The 24,748-nt window shown below is 52.3% G+C and overlaps 1 protein-coding gene across 1 annotated transcript in view; it reads right to left on the bottom strand.

Annotated features, from left to right (window-relative positions):
- Window positions 1–24,488, bottom strand: part of ARHGEF39 (Rho guanine nucleotide exchange factor 39) — a 33,645-nt gene extending 9,157 nt beyond the window's left edge. The window contains exons 1-7 of the mRNA XM_077281294.1: window positions 24,265–24,488; window positions 23,996–24,090; window positions 23,766–23,886; window positions 21,722–21,840; window positions 18,668–18,738; window positions 14,992–15,120; window positions 12,886–13,115 (exon numbers count right to left, since the gene is read on the bottom strand). Of these exons, the coding sequence (XP_077137409.1) occupies window positions 12,886–13,115; window positions 14,992–15,120; window positions 18,668–18,738; window positions 21,722–21,840; window positions 23,766–23,886; window positions 23,996–24,090; window positions 24,265–24,468 (969 nt within the window). The 5' untranslated portion in view covers window positions 24,469–24,488. The remainder of the gene's footprint in view (window positions 1–12,885; window positions 13,116–14,991; window positions 15,121–18,667; window positions 18,739–21,721; window positions 21,841–23,765; window positions 23,887–23,995; window positions 24,091–24,264) is intronic.
- Between the last annotated feature and the right edge of the window lie 260 nt (window positions 24,489–24,748).

Genomic DNA, 24,748 nt, shown 5'->3' with positions numbered 1-24,748 from the left:
CAGGCTCACAATCTCCATTATAGGTGTAGGATGGGGCCGAGGTCCAGGCTCACAATCTCCATTATAGGTGTTGGATGGGGCCGAGGTCCAGGCTCACAATCTCCATTATAGGTGTTGGATGGGGCCGAGGTCCAGGCTCACAATCTCCATTATAGGTGTTAGATGGGGCCGAGGTCCAGGTTCACAATCTCCATTATAGGTGTTGTTGGGGCCGAGGTCCAGGCTCACAATCTCCATTATAGGTGTTGGATGGGGCCGAGGTCCAGGCTCACAATCTCCATTATAGGTGTTGGATGGGCCGAGGTCCAGGCTCACAATCTCCATTATAGGTGTTGGATGGAGCCGAGGTCCAGGCTCACAATCTCCATTATAGGTGTTGGATGGGGCGAGGTCCAGGCTCACAATCTCCATTATAGGTGCTGGATGGGGCGAGGTCCGGGCTCACAATCTCCATTATAGGTGTTGGATGGGCCGAGGTCCGGGCTCACAATCTCCATTATAGGTGTTGGATGGGGCCGAGGTCCGGGCTCACAATCTCCATTATAGGTGTTGGATGGGGCGAGGTCCAGGCTCACAATCTCCATTATAGGTGTTGGATGGGGCCGAGGTCCGGGCTCACAATCTCCATTATAGGTGTTGGATGGGGCCGAGGTCCGGGCTCACAATCTCCATTATAGGTGTTGGATGGGGCCGAGGTCCAGGCTCACAATCTCTATTATAGGTGTTGGATGGGGCGAGGTCCAGGCTCACAATCTCCATTATAGGTGTTGGATGGGGCCGAGGTCCGGGCTCACAATCTCCATTATAGGTGTTGGATGGGGCCGAGGTCCGGGCTCACAATCTCCATTATAGGTGTTGGATGGGGCGAGGTCCAGGCTCACAATCTCCATTATAGGTGTTGGATGGGGCCGAGGTCCGGGCTCACAATCTCCATTATAGGTGTTGGATGGGGCCGAGGTCCGGGCTCACAATCTCCATTATAGGTGTTGGATGGGGCCGAGGTCCAGGCTCACAATCTCTATTATAGGTGTTGGACGGGGCGAGGTCCAGGCTCACAATCTCCATTATAGGTGTTGGATGGGGCCGAGGTCCAGACTCACAATCTCCACTATAGGTGTTGGATGGGGTCGAGGTCCAGGCTCACAATCTCCATTATAGGTGTTGGATGGGGCGAGGTCCAGGCTCACAATCTCCATTATAGGTGTTGGATGGGGCCGAGGTCCGGGCTCACAATCTCCATTATAGGTGTTGGATGGGGCCGAGGGCCGGGCTCACAATCTCCATTATAGGTGTTGGATGGGGCCGAGGTCCGGGCTCACAATCTCCATTATAGGTGTTGGATGGGTTGAGGTCCAGACTCACAATCTCCATTATAGGTGATGGATGGGGCCGAGGTCCGGGCTCACAATCTCCATTATAGGTGTTGTTGGGGCCGAGGTCCAGACTCACAATCTCCATTATAGGTGTTGGATGGGGCCGAGGTCCAGGCTCACAATCTCCATTATAGGTGTTGGATGGGGCCGAGGTCCAGGCTCACAATCTCCATTATAGGTGATGGATGGGGCCGAGGTCCGGGCTCACAATCTCCATTATAGGTGTTGTTGGGGCCGAGGTCCAGACTCACAATCTCCATTATAGGTGTTGGATGGGGCCGAGGGCCAGGCTCACAATCTCCATTATAGGTGTTGGATGGGGCCGAGGTCCAGGCTCACAATCTCCATTATAGGTGTTGGATGGGGCCGAGGTCCAGGCTCACAATCTCCATTATAGGTGTTAGATGGGGCCGAGGTCCAGGCTCACAATCTCCATTATAGGTGTTGTTGGGGCCGAGGTCCAGGCTCACAATCTCCACTATAGGTGTTGTTGGGGCGAGGTCCGGGCTCACAATCTCCATTATAGGTGTTGGATGGGCCGAGGTCCAGGTTCACAATCTCCATTATAGGTGTTGGATGGGTTGAGGTCCAGGCTCACAATCTCCATTATAGGTGTTGGATGGGCCGAGGTCCAGGCTCACAATCTCCATTATAGGTGTTGGATGGGCCGAGGCCCAGGTTCACAATCTCCATTATAGGTGTAGGATGGGGCCGAGGTCCGGGCTCACAATCTCCATTATAGGTGCTGGATGGGGCCGAGGTCCGGGCTCACAATCTCCATTATAGGTGTTGGATGGGCCGAGGTCCAGGCTCACAATCTCCATTATAGGTGTTGGATGGGGCCGAGGTCCAGGCTCACAATCTCCATTATAGGTGCTGGATGGGGCGAGGTCCAGGCTCACAATCTCCATTATAGGTGTTGGATGGGGCCGAGGTCCGGGCTCACAATCTCCATTATAGGTGTTGGATGGGGCTGAGGTCCGGGCTCACAATCTCCATTATAGGTGTTGGATGGGGCTGAGGTCCAGGCTCACAATCTCCATTATAGGTGTTGGATGGGCCGAGGTCCAGGCTCACAATCTCCATTATAGGTGTTGGATGGGCCGAGGTCCAGGCTCACAATCTCCATTATAGGTGTTGGATGGGGCCGAGGTCCAGGCTCACAATCTCCATTATAGGTGTTGGATGGGCCGAGGTCCAGGCTCACAATCTCCATTATAGGTGTTGGATGGGCCGAGGTCCAGGCTCACAATCTCCATTATAGGTGCTGGATGGGGCGAGGTCCAGGCTCACAATCTCCATTATAGGTGTTGGATGGGTTGAGGTCCAGGCTCACAATCTCCATTATAGGTGTTGAATGGGGCGAGGTCCGGGCTCACAATCTCCATTATAGGTGTTGGATGGGGCTGAGGTCCAGGCTCACAATCTCCATTATAGGTGTTGGATGGGGCCGAGGTCCGGGCTCACAATCTCCATTATAGGTGTTGGATGGGGCCGAGGTCCAGGCTCACAATCTCCACTATAGGTGTTGTTGGGGCGAGGTCCGGGCTCACAATCTCCATTATAGGTGTTGGATGGGTTGAGGTCCAGGCTCACAATCTCCATTATAGGTGTTGGATGGGGCCGAGGTCCGGGCTCACAATCTCCATTATAGGTGTTGGATGGGGCTGAGGTCCAGGCTCACAATCTCCATTATAGGTGTTGGATGGGCCAAGGTCCGGGCTCACAATCTCCATTATAGGTGTTGGATGGGGCTGAGGTCCAGGCTCACAATCTCCATTATAGGTGTTGGATGGGGCCGAGGTCCAGGCTCACAATCTCCATTATAGGTGCTGGATGGGGCGAGGTCCAGGCTCACAATCTCCATTATAGGTGTTGGATGGGTTGAGGTCCAGGCTCACAATCTCCACTATAGGTGTTGGATGGGGCCGAGGTCCGGGCTCACAATCTCCATTATAGGTGTTGGATGGGGCTGAGGTCCAGGCTCACAATCTCCATTATAGGTGTTGGATGGGCCGAGGTCCGGGCTCACAATCTCCATTATAGGTGTTGGATGGGGCTGAGGTCCAGGCTCACAATCTCCATTATAGGTGTTGGATGGGGCCGAGGTCCGGGCTCACAATCTCCATTATAGGTGTTGGATGGGCCGAGGTGCAGGCTTACAATCTCCATTATAGGTGTTGGATGAGGCCGAGGTCCAGGCTCACAATCTCCATTATAGGTGTTGGATGGGCCGAGGTCCGGGCTCACAATCTCCATTATAGGTGTTGGATGGGGCTGAGGTCCAGGCTCACAATCTCCATTATAGGTGTTGGATGGGGCCGAGGTCCAGGCTCACAATCTCCATTATAGGTGCTGGATGGGGCGAGGTCCAGGCTCACAATCTCCATTATAGGTGTTGGATGGGTTGAGGTCCAGGCTCACAATCTCCACTATAGGTGTTGGATGGGGCCGAGGTCCGGGCTCACAATCTCCATTATAGGTGTTGGATGGGGCTGAGGTCCAGGCTCACAATCTCCATTATAGGTGTTGGATGGGCCGAGGTCCGGGCTCACAATCTCCATTATAGGTGTTGGATGGGGCTGAGGTCCAGGCTCACAATCTCCATTATAGGTGTTGGATGGGGCCGAGGTCCGGGCTCACAATCTCCATTATAGGTGTTGGATGGGCCGAGGTGCAGGCTTACAATCTCCATTATAGGTGTTGGATGAGGCCGAGGTCCAGGCTCACAATCTCTATTATAGGTGTTGGATGGGGCGAGGACCGGGCTCACAATCTCCATTATAGGTGTTGGATGGGACCGAGGTCCAGGCTCACAATCTCCATTATAGGTGTTGGATGGGGCCGAGGTCCAGGCTCACAATCTCCATTATAGGTGTTGGATGGGGCCGAGGTCCAGGCTCACAATCTCCATTATAGGTGTTGGATAGGGCCGAGGTCCAGGCTCACAATCTCCACTATAGGTGTTGTTGGGGCGAGGTCCGGGCTCACAATCTCCATTATAGGTGTTGGATGGGCCGAGGTCCGGGCTCACAATCTCCATTATAGGTGTTGGATGGGGCCGAGGTCCGGGCTCACAATCTCCATTATAGGTGCTGGATGGGGCTGAGGTCCAGGCTCACAATCTCCATTATAGGTGCTGGATGGGGCTGAGGTCCGGGCTCACAATCTCCATTATAGGTGTTGTTGGGGCGAGGTCCGGGCTCACAATCTCCATTATAGGTGTTGGATGGGCCGAGGTCCGGGCTCACAATCTCCATTATAGGTGTTGGATGGGGCCGAGGTCCGGGCTCACAATCTCCATTATAGGTGCTGGATGGGGCTGAGGTCCGGGCTCACAATCTCCATTATAGGTGTTGGATGGGGCCGAGGTCCGGGCTCACAATCTCCATTATAGGTGCTGGATGGGGCCGAGGTCCGGGCTCACAATCTCCATTATAGGTGTAGGATGGGGCGAGGTCCAGGCTCACAATCTCCATTATAGGTGTTAGATGGGGCCGAGGTCCAGGCTCACAATCTCCATTATAGGTGTTGGATGGGGCCGAGGTCCAGGCTCACAATCTCCATTATAGGTGTTGGATGGGGCGAGGTCCAGGCTCACAATCTCCATTATAGGTGTTGGATGGGCCGAGGTCCAGGCTCACAATCTCCATTATAGGTGATGGATGGGGCCGAGGTCCGGGCTCACAATCTCTATTATAGGTGTTGGATGGGGCCGAGGTCCGGGCTCACAATCTCCATTATAGGTGTTAGATGGGGCCGAGGTCCGGGCTCACAATCTCCATTATAGGTGTTGGATGGGTTGAGGTCCAGGCTCACAATCTCCATTATAGGTGTTGGATGGGCCGAGGTCCGGGCTCACAATCTCCATTATAGGTGTTGGATGGGGCCGAGGTCCGGGCTCACAATCTCCATTATAGGTGTTGGATGGGGCCGAGGTCCGGGCTCACAATCTCCATTATAGGTGTTGGATGGGGCCGAGGTCCGGGCTCACAATCTCCATTATAGGTGTTGGATGGGGCCGAGGTCCAGGCTCACAATCTCCATTATAGGTGTTGGTGGGGCCGAGGTCCGGGCTCACAATCTCAATTATAGGTGCTGGATGGGGTCGAGGTCCAGGCTCACAATCTCCATTATAGGTGTTGGGGCCGAGGTCCAGGCTCACAATCTCCATTATAGGTGTTGGATGGGTTGAGGTCAGGCTCACAATCTCCATTATAGGTGTTGGATGGGGCCGAGGTCCAGGCTCACAATCTCCATTATAGGTGATGGATGGGTTGAGGTCAGGCTCACAATCTCCATTATAGGTGTAGGATGGGGCCGGGGTCCAGGCTCACAATCTCCATTATAGGTGTTGGATGGGGCCGAGGTCCGGGCTCACAATCTCCATTATAGGTGTTGGATGGGGCCGAGGTCCGGGCTCACAATCTCCATTATAGGTGTTAGATGGGGCCGAGGTCCGGGCTCACAATCTCCATTATAGGTGTTGGATGGGTTGAGGTCCAGGCTCACAATCTCCATTATAGGTGTTGGATGGGCCGAGGTCCGGGCTCACAATCTCCATTATAGGTGTTGGATGGGGCCGAGGTCCGGGCTCACAATCTCCATTATAGGTGTTGGATGGGGCCGAGGTCCGGGCTCACAATCTCCATTATAGGTGTTGGATGGGGCCGAGGTCCGGGCTCACAATCTCCATTATAGGTGTTGGATGGGGCCGAGGTCCAGGCTCACAATCTCCATTATAGGTGTTGGTGGGGCCGAGGTCCGGGCTCACAATCTCAATTATAGGTGCTGGATGGGGTCGAGGTCCAGGCTCACAATCTCCATTATAGGTGTTGAGGCCGAGGTCCAGGCTCACAATCTCCATTATAGGTGTTGGATGGGTTGAGGTCCGGGCTCACAATCTCCATTATAGGTGTAGGATGGTGACGAGGTCCGGGCTCACAATCTCCATTATAGGTGTTGGATGGGGCCGAGGTCCAGGCTCACAATCTCCATTATAGGTGTTGGATGGGGCGAGGTCCAGGCTCACAATCTCCATTATAGGTGTTGGATGGGGCCGAGGTCCAGGCTCACAATCTCCATTATAGGTGTTGGATGGGGCCGGGGTCCGGGCTCACAATCTCCATTATAGGTGTTGGATGGAGCCGAGGTCCAGGCTCACAATCTCCATTATAGGTGTTGGATGGTGACGAGGTCCGGGCTCACAATCTCCATTATAGGTGTTGAATGGGGCCGAGGTCCGGGCTCACAATCTCCATTATAGGTGTTGAATGGGGCCGAGGTCCAGGCTCACAATCTCCATTATAGGTGCTGGATGGGGCCGAGGTCCAGGCTCACAATCTCCATTATAGGTGTAGGATGGGGCCGAGGTCCAGGCTCACAATCTCCATTATAGGTGTTGGATGGGGCCGAGGTCCAGGCTCACAATCTCTATTATAGGTGTTGGATGGGGCCGAGGTCCGGGCTCACAATCTCCATTATAGGTGATGGATGGGCCGAGGTCCAGGCTCACAATCTTCATTATAGGTGATGGATGGGCCAAGGTCCAGGCTCACAATCTCCATTATAGGTGTAGGATGGGGCCGAGGTCCAGGCTCACAATCTCCATTATAGGTGTAGGATGGGGCCGAGGTCCAGGCTCACAATCTCCATTATAGGTGTAGGATGGGGCGAGGTCCAGGCTCACAATCTCCATTATAGGTGTAGGATGGGGCGAGGTCCAGGCTCACAATCTCCATTATAGGTGTTGTTGGGGCCGAGGTCCAGGCTCACAATCTCCATTATAGGTGCTGGATGGGGCGAGGTCCAGGCTCACAATCTCCATTATAGGTGTTGGATGGGGCCGAGGTCCAGGCTCACAATCTCCATTATAGGTGTTGGATGGGGCCGAGGTCCAGGCTCACAATCTCCATTATAGGTGTTAGATGGGGCCGAGGTCCAGGCTCACAATCTCCATTATAGGTGTAGGATGGGGCCGAGGTCCAGGCTCACAATCTCCATTATAGGTGTTGGATGGGGCCGAGGTCCAGGCTCACAATCTCCATTATAGGTGTTGGATGGGGCCGAGGTCCAGGCTCACAATCTCCATTATAGGTGTTAGATGGGGCCGAGGTCCAGGCTCACAATCTCCATTATAGGTGTTGGATGGAGCCGAGGTCCAGGCTCACAATCTCCATTATAGGTGTTGGATGGGGCGAGGTCCAGGCTCACAATCTCCATTATAGGTGCTGGATGGGGCGAGGTCCGGGCTCACAATCTCCATTATAGGTGTTGGATGGGCCGAGGTCCGGGCTCACAATCTCCATTATAGGTGTTGGATGGGGCCGAGGTCCGGGCTCACAATCTCCATTATAGGTGTTGGATGGGGCGAGGTCCAGGCTCACAATCTCCATTATAGGTGTTGGATGGGGCCGAGGTCCGGGCTCACAATCTCCATTATAGGTGTTGGATGGGGCCGAGGTCCGGGCTCACAATCTCCATTATAGGTGTTGGATGGGGCCGAGGTCCAGGCTCACAATCTCTATTATAGGTGTTGGATGGGGCGAGGTCCAGGCTCACAATCTCCATTATAGGTGTTGGATGGGGCCGAGGTCCGGGCTCACAATCTCCATTATAGGTGTTGGATGGGGCCGAGGTCCGGGCTCACAATCTCCATTATAGGTGTTGGATGGGGCGAGGTCCAGGCTCACAATCTCCATTATAGGTGTTGGATGGGGCCGAGGTCCGGGCTCACAATCTCCATTATAGGTGTTGGATGGGGCCGAGGTCCGGGCTCACAATCTCCATTATAGGTGTTGGATGGGGCCGAGGTCCAGGCTCACAATCTCTATTATAGGTGTTGGACGGGGCGAGGTCCAGGCTCACAATCTCCATTATAGGTGTTGGATGGGGCCGAGGTCCAGACTCACAATCTCCACTATAGGTGTTGGATGGGGTCGAGGTCCAGGCTCACAATCTCCATTATAGGTGTTGGATGGGGCGAGGTCCAGGCTCACAATCTCCATTATAGGTGTTGGATGGGGCCGAGGTCCGGGCTCACAATCTCCATTATAGGTGTTGGATGGGGCCGAGGTCCGGGCTCACAATCTCCATTATAGGTGTTGGATGGGGCCGAGGTCCGGGCTCACAATCTCCATTATAGGTGTTGGATGGGTTGAGGTCCAGACTCACAATCTCCATTATAGGTGATGGATGGGGCCGAGGTCCGGGCTCACAATCTCCATTATAGGTGTTGTTGGGGCCGAGGTCCAGACTCACAATCTCCATTATAGGTGTTGGATGGGGCCGAGGTCCAGGCTCACAATCTCCATTATAGGTGTTGGATGGGGCCGAGGTCCAGGCTCACAATCTCCATTATAGGTGATGGATGGGGCCGAGGTCCGGGCTCACAATCTCCATTATAGGTGTTGTTGGGGCCGAGGTCCAGACTCACAATCTCCATTATAGGTGTTGGATGGGGCCGAGGGCCAGGCTCACAATCTCCATTATAGGTGTTGGATGGGGCCGAGGTCCAGGCTCACAATCTCCATTATAGGTGTTGGATGGGGCCGAGGTCCAGGCTCACAATCTCCATTATAGGTGTTAGATGGGGCCGAGGTCCAGGCTCACAATCTCCATTATAGGTGTTGTTGGGGCCGAGGTCCAGGCTCACAATCTCCACTATAGGTGTTGTTGGGGCGAGGTCCGGGCTCACAATCTCCATTATAGGTGTTGGATGGGCCGAGGTCCAGGTTCACAATCTCCATTATAGGTGTTGGATGGGTTGAGGTCCAGGCTCACAATCTCCATTATAGGTGTTGGATGGGCCGAGGTCCAGGCTCACAATCTCCATTATAGGTGTTGGATGGGCCGAGGCCCAGGTTCACAATCTCCATTATAGGTGTAGGATGGGGCCGAGGTCCGGGCTCACAATCTCCATTATAGGTGCTGGATGGGGCCGAGGTCCGGGCTCACAATCTCCATTATAGGTGTTGGATGGGCCGAGGTCCAGGCTCACAATCTCCATTATAGGTGTTGGATGGGGCCGAGGTCCAGGCTCACAATCTCCATTATAGGTGCTGGATGGGGCGAGGTCCAGGCTCACAATCTCCATTATAGGTGTTGGATGGGGCCGAGGTCCGGGCTCACAATCTCCATTATAGGTGTTGGATGGGGCTGAGGTCCGGGCTCACAATCTCCATTATAGGTGTTGGATGGGGCTGAGGTCCAGGCTCACAATCTCCATTATAGGTGTTGGATGGGCCGAGGTCCGGGCTCACAATCTCCATTATAGGTGTTGGATGGGGCTGAGGTCCAGGCTCACAATCTCCATTATAGGTGTTGGATGGGGCCGAGGTCCGGGCTCACAATCTCCATTATAGGTGTTGGATGGGCCGAGGTGCAGGCTTACAATCTCCATTATAGGTGTTGGATGAGGCCGAGGTCCAGGCTCACAATCTCTATTATAGGTGTTGGATGGGGCGAGGACCGGGCTCACAATCTCCATTATAGGTGTTGGATGGGACCGAGGTCCAGGCTCACAATCTCCATTATAGGTGTTGGATGGGGCCGAGGTCCAGGCTCACAATCTCCATTATAGGTGTTGGATGGGGCCGAGGTCCAGGCTCACAATCTCCATTATAGGTGTTGGATAGGGCCGAGGTCCAGGCTCACAATCTCCACTATAGGTGTTGTTGGGGCGAGGTCCGGGCTCACAATCTCCATTATAGGTGTTGGATGGGCCGAGGTCCGGGCTCACAATCTCCATTATAGGTGTTGGATGGGGCCGAGGTCCGGGCTCACAATCTCCATTATAGGTGCTGGATGGGGCTGAGGTCCAGGCTCACAATCTCCATTATAGGTGCTGGATGGGGCTGAGGTCCGGGCTCACAATCTCCATTATAGGTGTTGTTGGGGCGAGGTCCGGGCTCACAATCTCCATTATAGGTGTTGGATGGGCCGAGGTCCGGGCTCACAATCTCCATTATAGGTGTTGGATGGGGCCGAGGTCCGGGCTCACAATCTCCATTATAGGTGTTGGATGGGGCCGAGGTCCGGGCTCACAATCTCCATTATAGGTGTTGGATGGGTTGAGGTCCAGACTCACAATCTCCATTATAGGTGCTGGATGGGGCTGAGGTCCGGGCTCACAATCTCCATTATAGGTGTTGGATGGGGCCGAGGTCCGGGCTCACAATCTCCATTATAGGTGTTGGATGAGGCCGAGGTCCAGGCTCACAATCTCTATTATAGGTGTTGGATGGGGCCGAGGTCCAGGCTCACAATCTCTATTATAGGTGCTGGATGGGGCTGAGGTCCGGGCTCACAATCTCCATTATAGGTGTTGTTGGGGCCGAGGTCCAGGCTCACAATCTCCATTATAGGTGTTGGATGGGGCCGAGGTCCGGGCTCACAATCTCCATTATAGGTGTAGGATGGGGCCGAGGTCCAGGCTCACAATCTCCATTATAGGTGTTGTTGGGGCGAGGTCCGGGCTCACAATCTCCATTATAGGTGTTGGATGGGGCCGAGGTCCAGGCTCACAATCTCTATTATAGGTGTAGGATGGGACCGAGGTCCAGGCTCACAATCTCCATTATAGGTGTAGGATGGGGCCGAGGTCCAGGCTCACAATCTCTATTATAGGTGTTGGATGGGGCCGAGGTCCGGGCTCACAATCTCCATTATAGGTGTTGGATGGGGCCGAGGTCCAGGCTCACAATCTCCATTATAGGTGTTGGATGGGCCGAGGTCCAGGTTCACAATCTCCCTTATAGGTGTAGGATGGGGCCGAGGTCCAGGCTCACAATCTCCATTATAGGTGTTGGATGGGGCCGAGGTCCGGGCTCACAATCTCCATTATAGGTGTTGGATGGGGCCGAGGTCCAGGCTCACAATCTCCATTATAGGTGTTGGATGGGCCGAGGTCCAGGTTCACAATCTCCATTATAGGTGTTGGATGGGGCCGAGGTCCAGGCTCAAAATCTTTGTGGTGTTGGATGGGTCTGTGCGGCCGCTCATGTTCTTCCCTCCATGTCTGTGTGGACCTCAGGCACTAGGCACAGTCATGGGGGGCAGATAAGGGTCTTCCCACAAAGCTGAACCTACAATTGTGCACAATATAAGATTTCCTATCACTGGAGCTGAGGGTCCGAGGCCGCCCCGACAACCGCACATAGCATTTTTCCTCCTGTATGTATTATCTGTACAGCTAGTACAATGCAGTCAGGGGGTAATGTCCTCCTGGAATCACCATACCCAGCCTCGTCCATCAGACGTAGGTAGAGAAGTGCGAACTGTCACTGCACAGAACACGTCTCCTCCAGAGTCCAGTGGTGGCAGCTTTACTCCACTCCATCTGACAATCAGCATTGTGCTTGGTGATGTACAGCTGCAAGTCGCAGCAGGGCAGTTTTTTGCTGATGCTAGAGGAGGTCTGGATTCTGTAGTTATGGGGTCAGCAGAGCGGTGGTGACTGCTCTGTCTTCTGCTCCTCAGCACTTGGAGCCCCACTATGTAATGTTACGGGGTCTCCACTTCGTGGACGAGTTGCTGCGGTTCCTTCCGCTTCTTAATATCACTCAAGGTGATGGGGAAGATCCAGGAGGAAGATATGACATGAACTTGAGGTGAAATGGGGTCAGATGTTACAAATCAGTGACGAGCGGACGGATGTTATGCACCAGGGAGAGGGGCTGGGTCAGCAGCCATAAATTATAACCGGTGGAGATGAAGGGGCCGGATGTTATATACTGAGGACGATGGAGGGGCCAGATGTGATACACCAGGGAGAGGGAGGTGGGTCAGCAGCCATAAATTATAACCGGTGGAGATGAAGGGGCCGGATGTTATATACTGAGGACGATGGAGGGGCCAGATGTGATACACCAGGGAGAGGGAGGTGGGTCAGCAGCCATAAATTATAACCGGTGGAGATGAAGGGGCCGGATGTTATATACTGAGGACGATGGAGGGGCCAGATGTGATACACCAGGGAGAGGGACGTGGGTCAGCAGCCATAAATTATAACTGGTGGAGATGGAGGGGCCGGATATTATACACGGAGGACGATGGAAGGGCCAGATGTGATACACCAGGGAGAGGGGGGTCAGCAGCCACAAATTATAACCGGTGGAGATGGAGGGGCCAGATGTTATACACTGGGGATGAAAGTGAAGCCTGAATTAAGTGACTAATATGTGCGACCTATACTTTTCTCCATAAGGTGCGGCCCTATACTTTTCTCCACAAGGTGTGGCCCTATACTTTTCTCCATAAGGTGCGGCCCTAATACTTTTCTCCATAAGGTGTGGCCCTAATACTTTTCTCCCTAAGGTGCTGCCCTATGCTTTTCTCCACAAGGTGTGGCCCTATACTTTTCCCTATATGGTGTGGTTCTATACTTTTCTCCACAAGGTGCGACCCTATACTTTTTTCCATAAGGGGCGGCTCTATAGTTTCATCCCCAGATCCATCCTAACAACGTATGTATGTGATCAGGGCCGTGTTCGCCTATGTAGAAGATACATACGCTGATGAGACCTCCTTGGCTCTGTGTGTGTCCCAGCACCTTCTCCACCTGGCATTCCTTCAGGGGGTAGACAGCACGGCAGCAGAACTTATGAGCATTGGTGGGGTGCAGGGGGTGACACGGGGCCGTGACCAGAAGGACATCAGAGAAGAGGAAGAGCATACGATGTTTAACGTCTTCTCCACTGGGTGGGACGAGAGACAACCACCCATCTCTGATGAAACGCCTCCCTACAAGAGACAGACAACCATTACACCAAGCTCATCTGCCAGACCAGCACCGACAGAAACTAGGGATGACCCCCAGAGCCGCCACATCAGCCGTAACTGGGCCGATAAATGTGGTCATGGCTCTCCTATGTGACCCCACGTTATGGTGACTACAGCCACACGTGAGACCCCCAATATACAAAAATGTAAGTGCGACACTGTCAGTCTGTATGCAGAGTAACCGGGACGGCCGACCACGGTAAACATCCAGTTAACACCAGTAAGAGCGTCACACACTGGAAGTAAGGGGCTGCTGCCTCCATCACCATTGTTCGAGTTTTGGAGCACAGTCCTGACCTGAACCCAACCGAGCTGTCTGGACTGGAAATGCACAGTCCATTAGTCGGTTCTCTTCGCCTCAGTCCCTGATATCAGTCGGTTCTCTGCTCCTCAGACCCCGGTATCAGTCGGTTCTCTCCTCAGTCCCCGGGGTCAGTCGGTTCTCTGCTCCTCAGTCCCTGGTATCAGTCACTTTTCTTCTCCTCAGTCCCCAGTATCAGTCGGTTCTCTCCTCAGTCCCCGGTATCAGTCGGTTCTCTCCTCAGTCCCTGGGATCAGTCGGTTCTCTCCTCAGTCCCCGGGATCAGTCGGTTCTCTCCTCAGTCCCCGGGGTCAGTCGGTTCTCTTCCCCTCAGTCCCTGGTATCAGTCGCTTCTCTCCTCCTCAGTCCCTAGTATCAGTTACTTCTCTGCTCCTCAGTCCCCAGTATCAGTCGGTTTTCTGCTCCTCAGTCCCCGTTATCGGTCGGTTCTCTCCTCAGTCCCCGGGATCAGTCGGTTCTCTCCTTAGTCCCAGGGATCAGTCGGTTCTCTGCTCCTCAGTCCCTGGTATCAGTCACCTTTCTTCTCCTCAGTCACCGGTATCAGTCGGTTCTCTGCTCCTCAGACCCCGGTATCAGTCAGTTCTCTCCTCAGTCCCCGGGGTCAGTCGGTTCTCTGCTCCTCAGTCCCTGGTATCAGTCACTTCTCTTCCCCTCAGTCCCTGGTATCAGTCGCTTCTCTCCTCCTCAGTCCGCGGTATCAGTCGAATCTCTCCTCCTCAGTCCCTGGTATCAGTTACTTCTCTGCTCCTCAGTCACTGGTATCAGTCACTTCTCTTCGCCTCAGCCTTCGGTATCAGTCGCTTCTCTCCTCCTCAGTCCGCAGTATCAGTCGGATCTCTCCTCCTCAGTCCCTGGTATCAGTGACTTCTCTTCTCCTCAGCCCTCAGTATCAGTCGGTTCTCTCCTCAGGCCCGGGGATCAGTCGGTTCTCTGCTCCTCAGTCCCTGGTATCAGTCGCTTCTCTCCTCCTCAGTCCCTGGTATCAGTCACTTCTCTTCGCCTCAGTCCCCGGGATCAGTCGGTTCTCTCCTCAGTCCCCGGTATCAGTGACTTCTCTCCTCCTCAGCCCTCAGTATCAGTCACTTCTCTTCGCCTCAGTCCCCGGTATCAGTCGCTTCTCTTCTCCTCAGTCCCCGGTATCAGTCGCTTCTCTCCTCCTCAGTCCCTGGTATCAGTCACTTCTCTTCGCCTCAGTCCCCGGGATCAGTCGGTTCTCTGCTCCTCAGTCCCCGGTATCAGTCGCTTCTCTCCTCCTCAGTCCACGGTATCAGTCGGTTCTCTTCCCCTCAGTCCCTGGTATCAGTGACTTCTCTTCTCCTCAGCCCTCAGTATCAGTCGGTTCTCTCCTCAGTCCCCGGTATCAGTTGGTTCTCTGCTCCTCAGTCCCTGGTATCAGTCGGTTCTCTTCCCCTCAGTCCCTGGTATCAGTCGCTTCTCTTCTCCTCAGTCCCCGGTATCAGTCGCTTCTCTTCTCCTCAGCCCTCGGTATCAGTTGGTTCTGTTTCCTGTTCGCACCTGGTGACAAGATCCGGATCTTTCGACCTTTCAGTAGTTTTTGAACTCTTCTCAGCTGTTGATCGTTTTCTTGGACCTGACGCAAGTTCTCTATGTGGTCACATACTTCAGTGACAGCCAGCAGCGCTCCTGAGGGAAGAGTCACACAATGAGGAAAGGTCAGTCACAGAGAGCAGCGCTCCTGAGGGAAGAGTCACACTGAATGAGGAAAGGTCAGTCACAGAGAGCAGAGCTCCTGAGGGAAGAGTCACACTGAATGAGGAAAGGTCAGTCACAGAGAGCAGCGCTCCTGAGGGAGGAGTCACACTGAATGAGGAAAGGACAGTCACAGAGAGCAGCGCTCCTGAGGGAAGAGTCACACTGAATGAGGAAAGGTCAGTCACAGAGAGCAGCACTCCTGAGGGAGGAGTCACACTGAATGAGGAAAGGTCAGTCACAGAGAGCAGCGCTCCTGAGGGAAGAGTTACACTGAATGAGGAAAGGTCAGTCACAGCGAGCAGCGCCCCTGAGGGAACAGTCACACAATGAGGAAAGGTCAGTCACAGAGAGCAGCGCTCCTGAGGGAGGAGTCACACTGAATGAGGAAAGGTCAGTCACAGAGAGCAGCACTCCTGAGGGAAGAGTCACACTGAATGAGGAAAGGTCAGTCACAGAGAGCAGCACTCCTGAGGGAAGAGTCACACAATGAGGAAAGGTCAGTCACAGAGAGCAGCGCTCCTGAGGGAAGAGTCACACTGAATGAGGAAAGGTCAGTCACAGAGAGCAGCACTCCTGAGGGAAGAGTCACACTGAATGAGGAAAGGTCAGTCACAGCGAGCAGCACTCCTGAGGGAGGAGTCACACTGAATGAGGAAAGGTCAGTCACAGAGAGCAGCGCTCCTGAGGGAAGAGTCACACTGAATGAGGAAAGGTCAGTCACAGAGAGCAGCGCTGAGGGAAGAGTCACACTGAATGAGGAAAGGTCAGTCACAGAGAGCAGCGCTCCTGAGGGAGGAGTCACACTGAATGAGGAAAGGTCAGTCACAGAGAGCAGAGCTCCTGAGGGAAGAGTCACACTGAATGAGGAAAGGTCAGTCACAGAGAGCAGCGCTGAGGGAAGAGTCACACTGAATGAGGAAAGGTCAGTCACAACGAGCAGCGCTCCTGAGGGAGGAGTCACACTGAATGAGGAAAGGTCAGTCACAACGAGCAGCGCTCCTGAGGGAAGAGTCACACTGAATGAGGAAAGGTCAGTCACAGAGAGCAGCGCTCCTGAGGGAAGAGTCACACTGAATGAGGAAAGGTCAGTCACAGAGAGCAGCGCTCCTGAGGGAGGAGTCACACTGAATGAGGAAAGGTCAGTCACAGAGAGCAGCGCTCCTGAGGGAAGAGTCACACTGAATGAGGAAAGGTCAGTCACAGAGAGCAGCGCTCCTGAGGGAGGAGTCACACTGAATGAGGAAAGGTCAGTCACAACGAGCAGCGCTGAGGGAAGAGTCACACTGAATGAGGAAAGGTCAGTCACAACGAGCAGCGCTGAGGGAAGAGTCACACTGAATGAGGAAAGGTCAGTCACAGAGAGCAGCGCTCATGAGGGAGGAGTCACACTGAATGAGGAAAGGTCAGTCACAGCGAGCAGCGCTGAGGGAAGAGTCACACTGAATGAGGAAAGGTCAGTCACAGAGCAGCGCTCCTGAGGGAAGAGTCACACTGAATGAGGAAAGGTCAGTCACAACGAGCAGCGCTGAGGGAAGAGTCACGCTGAGGAAAGGTCAGTCACAGCGAGCAGCGCTGAGGGAAGAGTCACACTGAATGAGGAAAGGTCAGTCACAACGAGCAGCGCTCCTGAGGGAAGAGTCACACTGAATGAGGAAAGGGCAGTCACAGTGAGCAGCGCTGAGGGAAGAGTCACACTGAATGAGGAAAGGGCAGTCACAACGAGCAGCGCTCCTGAGGAAGGAGTCACACTGAATGAGGAAAGGTCAGTCACAGAGAGCAGCGCTCCTGAGGGAACAGTCACACTGAATGAGGAAAGGGCAGTCACAACGAGCAGCGCTGAGGGAAGCGTCACACTGAATGAGGAAAGGTCAGTCACAACGAGCAGCGCTGAAGGAAGAATCACACTGAATGAGGAAAGGGCAGTCACAACGAGCAGCGCTCCGGAGGGAAGAGTCACACTGAATGAGGAAAGGTCAGTAACAACGAGCAGCGCTGAAGGAAGAATCACACTGAATGAGGAAAGGGCAGTCACAACGAGCAGCGCTCCGGAGGGAAGAGTCAAACTGAATGAGGAAAGGTCAGTCACAACGATCAGCGCTCCTGAGGGAAGAGTCACACCAAATGAGGAAAGGTCAGTCACAGCGAGCAGCGCTCCTGAGGGAGGAGTCACACAATAAGGAAAGGTCAGTCACAGAGAGCAGCGCTCCTGAGGGAACAGTCACACTGAATGAGGAAAGGTCAGTCACAGAGAGCAGCGCTCCTGAGGGAGGAGTCACACAATGAGGAAAGGTCAGTCACAGAGAGCAGCGCTCCTGAGGGAGGAGTCACACTGAATGAGGAAAGGTCAGTCACAGAGAGCAGCGCTCCTGAGGGAGGAGTCACACTGAATGAGGAAAGGTCAGACACAGCGAGCAGCGCTCCTGAGGGAGGAGTCACACTGAATGAGGAAAGGTCAGTCACAGAGAGCAGCGCTCCTGAGGGAGGAGTCACACTGAATGAGGAAAGGTCAGACACAGAGAGCAGCACTCCTGAGGGAAGAGTTACACTGAATGAGGAAAGGTCAGTCACAGAGAGCAGAGCTCCTGGGGGAAGAGTCACACTGAATGAGGAAAGGTCAGACACAGCGAGCAGCGCTCCTGAGGGAGGAGTCACACTGAATGAGGAAAGGTCAGTCACAGAGAGCAGCGCTCCTGAGGGAGGAGTCACACTGAATGAGGAAAGGTCAGACACAGAGAGCAGCACTCCTGAGGGAAGAGTTACACTGAATGAGGAAAGGTCAGTCACAGAGAGCAGAGCTCCTGAGGGAAGAGTCACACTGAATGAGGAAAGGTCAGTCACAGAGAGCAGAGCTCCTGGGGGAAGAGTCACACTGAATGAGGAAAGGTCAGTCACAGAGAGCAGAGCTCCTGGGGGAAGAGTCACACTGAATGAGGAAAGGTCAGTCACAGCGAGCAGCGCTCCTGAGGGAAGAGTCAGACTGAATGAGGAAAGGTCAGTCACAGTGAGCAGCGCTCCTGAGGGAGGAGTCACAGTGAATGAGGAAAGATCAGTCACAACAAGCAGCGCTCCTGAGGGAGGAGTCACAGTGAATGAGGAAAGGGCAGACACAGCGAGCAGCGCTCCTGAGGGAAGAGTCACACTGAATGAGGAAAGGTCAGTCACAGCGAGCAGCGCTCCTGAGGGAAGAGTCACACTGAATGAGGAAAGGTCAGTCACAGTGAGCAGCGCTCCTGAGGGAAGAGTCACACTGAATGAGGAAAGGTCAGTCACAGAGAGCAGCGCTCCTGAGGGAGGAGTCACAGTGAATGAGGAAAGATCAGTCACAACAAGCAGCGCTCCTGAGGGAAGGGTCAGACCGAATGAGAACACGTTACTGGTCACACACAATCCCACAGCATGAGAGTGCAGTCACACAGGTCAGACCACACAACCATGTGGAGCCCCCACTGTTACCACGCTTTCGCTACGTCATCCTTACCATTCAGATGGGTAGAGTCAGAACTGCCGGGAAATGTATTCTCCAACAAGTCCTGCAGGTAATGTCTGTATCTGAAACGATAACGACCGTACGTGCATTATTGGACAGAGCCCATATTAGAACCCCAGAGATGGATGAAATACAAAACATTCTGGATTATAAGAAATCTGTGGATTACTGGATGTCAGATTACAAGAGCACTTATTTCCTTGGTGCAGTAAATGCTGCGCCGTTTTGGATTATGGCGGGGGTGGGTAACCTTTTTCGATACAGGGCCATTTGTAAATTTATAGTGTAATTTGCGGGCGTTCAAAATTATGTAAGTATAACTGATCCTGTGAATGTGGTCAGACATGTAATGGCCTCCCCTGATGTGATGATGTTCCTCTCTGGTGCTATGTTATGGTAGGTGGGATTGGATGATGATGATGATGATGATGATGATGCTCACAGCAGCTTCTTCAGGTTTGCATCAGGCTGGAGCGCAGGTGACTCGTTGCGATAAGTTTTGTACAGAAACAGAGCACCTCACAGCAGAAAGTTGTTCCAAACATAGATGAATATTACACTGGAGGTCTCACAGGGGATAAATCATCACTGCTCACATTAATAAAGCTCACCAGTGGGAGATCCACTGTATATACATCACATAGGACACTGAGCCTGCTGTATAAACATCACATAGGAAACACTGAGCCTGCTGTATATACATCACATAGGACACTGAGCCTGCTGTATAAACATCACATAGGAAACATTGAGCCTGCTGTATATACATTACATAGGAGACACTGTGCCTGCTGTATATACATCACATAGGAGACACTGAGCCTGCTGTATATACATTACATAGGAGACACTGAGCCTGCTGTATATATATTACATAGGAGACACTGAGCCTGCTGTATATACATCACATAGGACACTGAGCCTGCTGTATAAACATCACATAGGAAACACTGAGCCTGCTGTATATACATTACATAGGAGACACTGAGCTTACTGCACATACATCACATAGAGAACAAGACCAGAACATCCAAGCTAGGGTGAAAAGGCGCCAACCAAAAATGCATAGAAGTTGAAAAACGATAAAGGTTGCACCATTATTTACCGAGAATGATTACTCTAGAACATTGAAAATGCATTAATGCCATAGAAAATAGGAAAAAAGCGTTATATAATGTACACATGAAATATTTATCTGCAAAAATTGCTATGAAAAAAGGAAGGTACTTCGCGCATAAATTGGCCAATATATGTGAGCCAAATTGCCACCTCTCGTGGCCGCCTGTTCCTCTCTTTGATCACCCTCACTGTCAAAACATTTTTCTAATATCTAATCTGTAACGTATCCCTTTCATTTTCATCCCATTGCTTCTCATGTTTTCATGTGCAAATGAGAATAATGAAGATCCCTCTAAACTGTGACAGCCCTTCAGATATTTGTAGACAGCTATTAAGTCTCCTCTTAGCCTTATTTTTTTCCAAGCTAAACATTCCCAGATCCTTTAACCGTTCCTCGTAGGACATACTCTGCAGTTCGCTCACCATTCTGGTAGCTCTTCTCTACTTCCTCCAGTTTTTCAATGTCTTTTTTAAAATGTGGTGCCCAGAACTGGACACAGTATTCCAGATGAGGTCTGACCAAGGAGTAGAGGGGGATAATTACTTCATGTGATCTAGACTGTATGCTTCTCTTAATACATCCTGTTTGCCTTTTTTAATACTACATCACACTGTTGACAATTGTGCAGTCTGCGATCTATTAGTATACCAAAGTCTTTTTCACATGTGCTGTTGCTTAGTTCTATTCCTCCCATTCTGAAGATGTAATTGTTGTTTTTCTTTCCCAGATGTAGAATCTTGCATTTCTCCGTCAAATACCATTCTATTAGTCGCTGACCATTGTTTAAGCTTATGTAGATCCTTCTGAATCCTTTCTGTCTTCTCTAGTTTTAGCTATCCCTCCTAGCTTTGCATCGTCTGCAAATTTGATTCGTTTACCTTCACCTCCCTTATCTAGACCATTTATAAAGATGGTGAACACGACTGGGGCCAGGACAGAGCCTTGTGGTACCCCACTTGTAACAATGGGGCCAGGACAGAGCCTTGTGGTACCCCACTTGAAACTCTGTTCCAATTTGATGTGCAACCATTTATTACCACTCTATGAGTACGATCAGTGAGCCATTTATGAATCCACCTAACTGTAGCTTTGTCAATCCCATACTTGGTCATTATAAGGAAAGTATGAAATACTTCATCAAATGCTATGCTGAAATCGAGATTTACTATTTCTACAGCATTTCCCTGATCCACCCAGTCAGTGATTCCATGATAGAAGGAAATTAGATCAATCTAGCTTGACTTGGCTGGCTCTGGTTAATTACTGTGTGCTTATTCAAGTGCTTACATATATGCAGTTTAATAATTTGTTCAAAGCTCTTTCCTGGTATAGAAGTAAGGCTCACTAGGCTGTAATTTCCTGGCTTTGAAGATAGGGACATTTGCCCTTCTCCCATCTTCTGGGACTTCTCCCGTTCTCCAGCATTTTTCAAAGATTCTGGCTAGTGGGTCTGCAATTTCCTCTGCTAACTCTTTCAGTACCCTAGGATGTAATTTATCTGGACCAGATGAAAATTCATCTAAATTAGCCAAGTGTTTTGACCAAGGCAGTCAGGTCAGGGATCTGAGATTACCTTGACGTTTGGTGGATGGGCTCACATTTTTTGGCCAAATCTTGTGCTAAGCATCTCATCTGTTTTTTTCGTAGATTTCACAAGCCATTATGCTATTCACATTTGATGTATCGCACATTTCCTTGCTTTAGTACAGTTGAGTGCAGCCATTCATCTATTTGCTTTGTAAATGGGAAGCTACGAGGTGGTGGAATATCAGATGCTGGATTACAGGAGCACTTAGTGTGATACAATGCAGGTGATGCTCCAGGGTTATGGATTATTGGATGCTGGATTACAGGAGTGCTTACTTTACGACTTCGTGCAGGAGATGGCTTTGGATTATCAGATGTCAGACTACGGAAGTGCTTACCTCCTAACTCTGTGCAGGGGAAGCTCCAGCAGTTTCTCCAGGGTTCGGCCCTGAAGTTCTGGACGCGATTCTTGCAACTTCATGAAACGAGAAAACGATTTCTTCTTTTTTATTTGAATCTGGAAGAGTCAAGAAGTCGAGAAAAAGGAAGCTGCACAACTGAAAGAGTGATGTCACCGACAGGGGCGGAGCTACACAACTGAAACGGTGATGTCACCGACAGGGGTGGAGCTACACAACTGAAAGAGTGATGTCACCGAAAGGGGCGGAGCTACACAACTGAGTAACGTCATCGACAGGGGCGGAGCTACACAACTGAAAGGGTGATGTCACCGACAGGGGTGGAGCTACACAACTGAAAGGGTGATGTCACCGACAGGGGCGGAGCTACACAACAAAGAGTAATGTCACCGACAGGGGTGGAGCTACACAACTGAAAGGGTGATTTCACCGACAGGGGTGGAGCTACACAACTGAAAGAGTGATGTCACTGACAGGGGCGGAGCTACACAACTGAAAGGGTGATGTCACCGACAGGGGTGGAGCTACACAACTGAAAGAGTGATGTCACTGACAGGGGCGGAGCTACACAACCGAGTAACGTCATCGACAGGGGCGGAGCTACACAACTGAAAGGGTGATGTCACCGACAGGGATGGAGCTACATAACAGAGTGACGTCACCGACAGAGGAAGAGCTACACAACCGAGTAATGTCACCGACAGGGGCAGAGCTACACAACTAAAAGGGTGATGTCACCAACAGGGGCGGAGCTACACAACCGAGGGATGTCACCGACAGAGGCAGAGCTACATAACTGAAAGGGTGATGTCACCGACAGGGGCGGAGCTACACAACCGAGTGAAAGGGCAGAGCTACACAACCGAGTGATGTCACTGACAGGGGTAGGACTACACACCTGAAAGAGTGATGTCACCGATGGGGGAGAGGCTACACACGGGGAACAGTGATGTCACCGACGGGGGAGAGGCTACACACGGGGAACAGTGATGTCACCGACGGGGGAGAGGCTACACACGGGGAACAGTGATGTCACTGACGGTGGAGAGGCTACACACAGTGAACAGTGATTCACCAACAGGGGAGAGGCTACACACAGGGAACAGTGATTCACCGACGGGGGAGAGGCTACACACGGGGAACAGTGATGTCACCGACGGGGGAGAGGCTACACACGGGGAACAGTGATGTCACTGACGGTGGAGAGGCTACACACAGGGAACAGTGATTCACCGACGGGGGAGAGGCTACACACGGGGAACAGTGATGTCACTGACGGTGGAGAGGCTACACACAGGGAACAGTGATTCACCAACAGGGGAGAGGCTACACACAGGGAACAGTGATTCACCGACGGGGGAGAGGCTACACACGGGGAACAGTGATGTCACTGACGGTGGAGAGGCTACACACAGGGAACAGTGATTCACCAACAGGGGAGAGGCTACACACAGGGAACAGTGATTCACCGACGGGGAGAGGCTACACACGGGGAACAGTGATGTCACCGACGGGGGAGAGGCTACACACAGGGAACAGTGATTCACCGACGGGGGAGAGGCTACACACGGGGAACAGTGATGTCACTGACGGTGGAGAGGCTACACACAGGGAACAGTGATTCACCAACAGGGGAGAGGCTACACACAGGGAACAGTGATTCACCGACGGGGGAGAGGCTACACACGGGGAACAGTGATGTCACTGACGGTGGAGAGGCTACACACAGGGAACAGTGATTCACCAACAGGGGAGAGGCTACACACAGGGAACAGTGATTCACCGACGGGGGAGAGGCTACACACGGGGAACAGTGATGTCACCGACGGGGGAGAGGCTACACACAGGGAACAGTGATTCACCAACAGGGGAAAGGCTACACACGGGGAACAGTGATGTCAATTCCAGGCGAGTATTACTTTAACAGTTTGTGTGTTCTATTCTACCAGCGTTGGACAGGTTGTGTACGTTTTCTCAGTGTCTTGGTATGTCAGTGTCTGCAGAGTCGGTGTGGCGGAGGCACCTGTACTGCCTGCTTTGTGGCTCCTATGCAGTCGGCGTGTTTCTTGTAGAGGTGCAGGTACTGGGAGAAGTTGTGGAATCCGGAAGACGTCATATTATGCTCCAGAGACATAAGCAGAGACCTGGAAAACACATGATGGCCATCACCAGTCTGGTCCACTGGTATGAGACTGGTGGGTGCACTGCAGGAACTCATCACCCCACAGGTCACAGCCCCTAGCCTCAGCTCACCTGTTCACCTTCACTATAGTGGGGATGGTGCCGCAGATTCCCTCCTGGGCGAGCTTAATATTACCGCAGCGAGCTCTGAAGACTTCATCGTAGAACTGGTGGAGACAAGACGATTATAAGACTGTGGATCTCAGCCACATATGACGTAATGTCTGACGGCTATGTCAGCTGTATAAGAGGCTGATATCAGTCACATACGTGGTACATGGGGTTAGCCTGTCCTCAGTGAGACCAGTGAGGAGGCTGGTAAGACAGCAGGACCATGGTACCTTGGTGATGAGCTCCAGCTCCTCCACGTACGCTCGCTCAGTCTCCAGCAGCTCCCGCGCCGTGCATCCTCTCTTCCACTCCCAGCGACGTCTTTGATCCCGAACTGGCGATTCCATTATTCCAGCTGTCAGGAAATATGAAGAATTTCTTATTATTACAATGACACATACAGAGCTCTCAGCTGCAGTTTCTTCTGCCTGCATGTGCCTGTGTACGATTTCACTCCACCTCCCTCCCCCCTACTATACAGCTGTAATGTGAGACCAGCGTGCCAGCAGCCCTCACTGAGTTTTATGGCCTTAAACTGAAAGCACACGGAAAAAACCTAGGTTTCTTTGTCCTTGCAAACGTAAATATCTTAGCACCGATTAATGATAGAAGTGGGACAAATACATTTTTGGCGTGTGCCTCTGTAGAACTACCAGCCAGTGATTTTTCTAGGTTCCAGAACCAGCACAATTGGGAAACAGATTACTACTTAAC

This window comes from Ranitomeya variabilis, chromosome 1 (genome assembly GCF_051348905.1).
Source record: "Ranitomeya variabilis isolate aRanVar5 chromosome 1, aRanVar5.hap1, whole genome shotgun sequence".
Taxonomy (NCBI): Eukaryota; Metazoa; Chordata; class Amphibia; order Anura; family Dendrobatidae; genus Ranitomeya; species Ranitomeya variabilis.
This window is presented reverse-complemented; position numbering and strand designations above follow the sequence as displayed.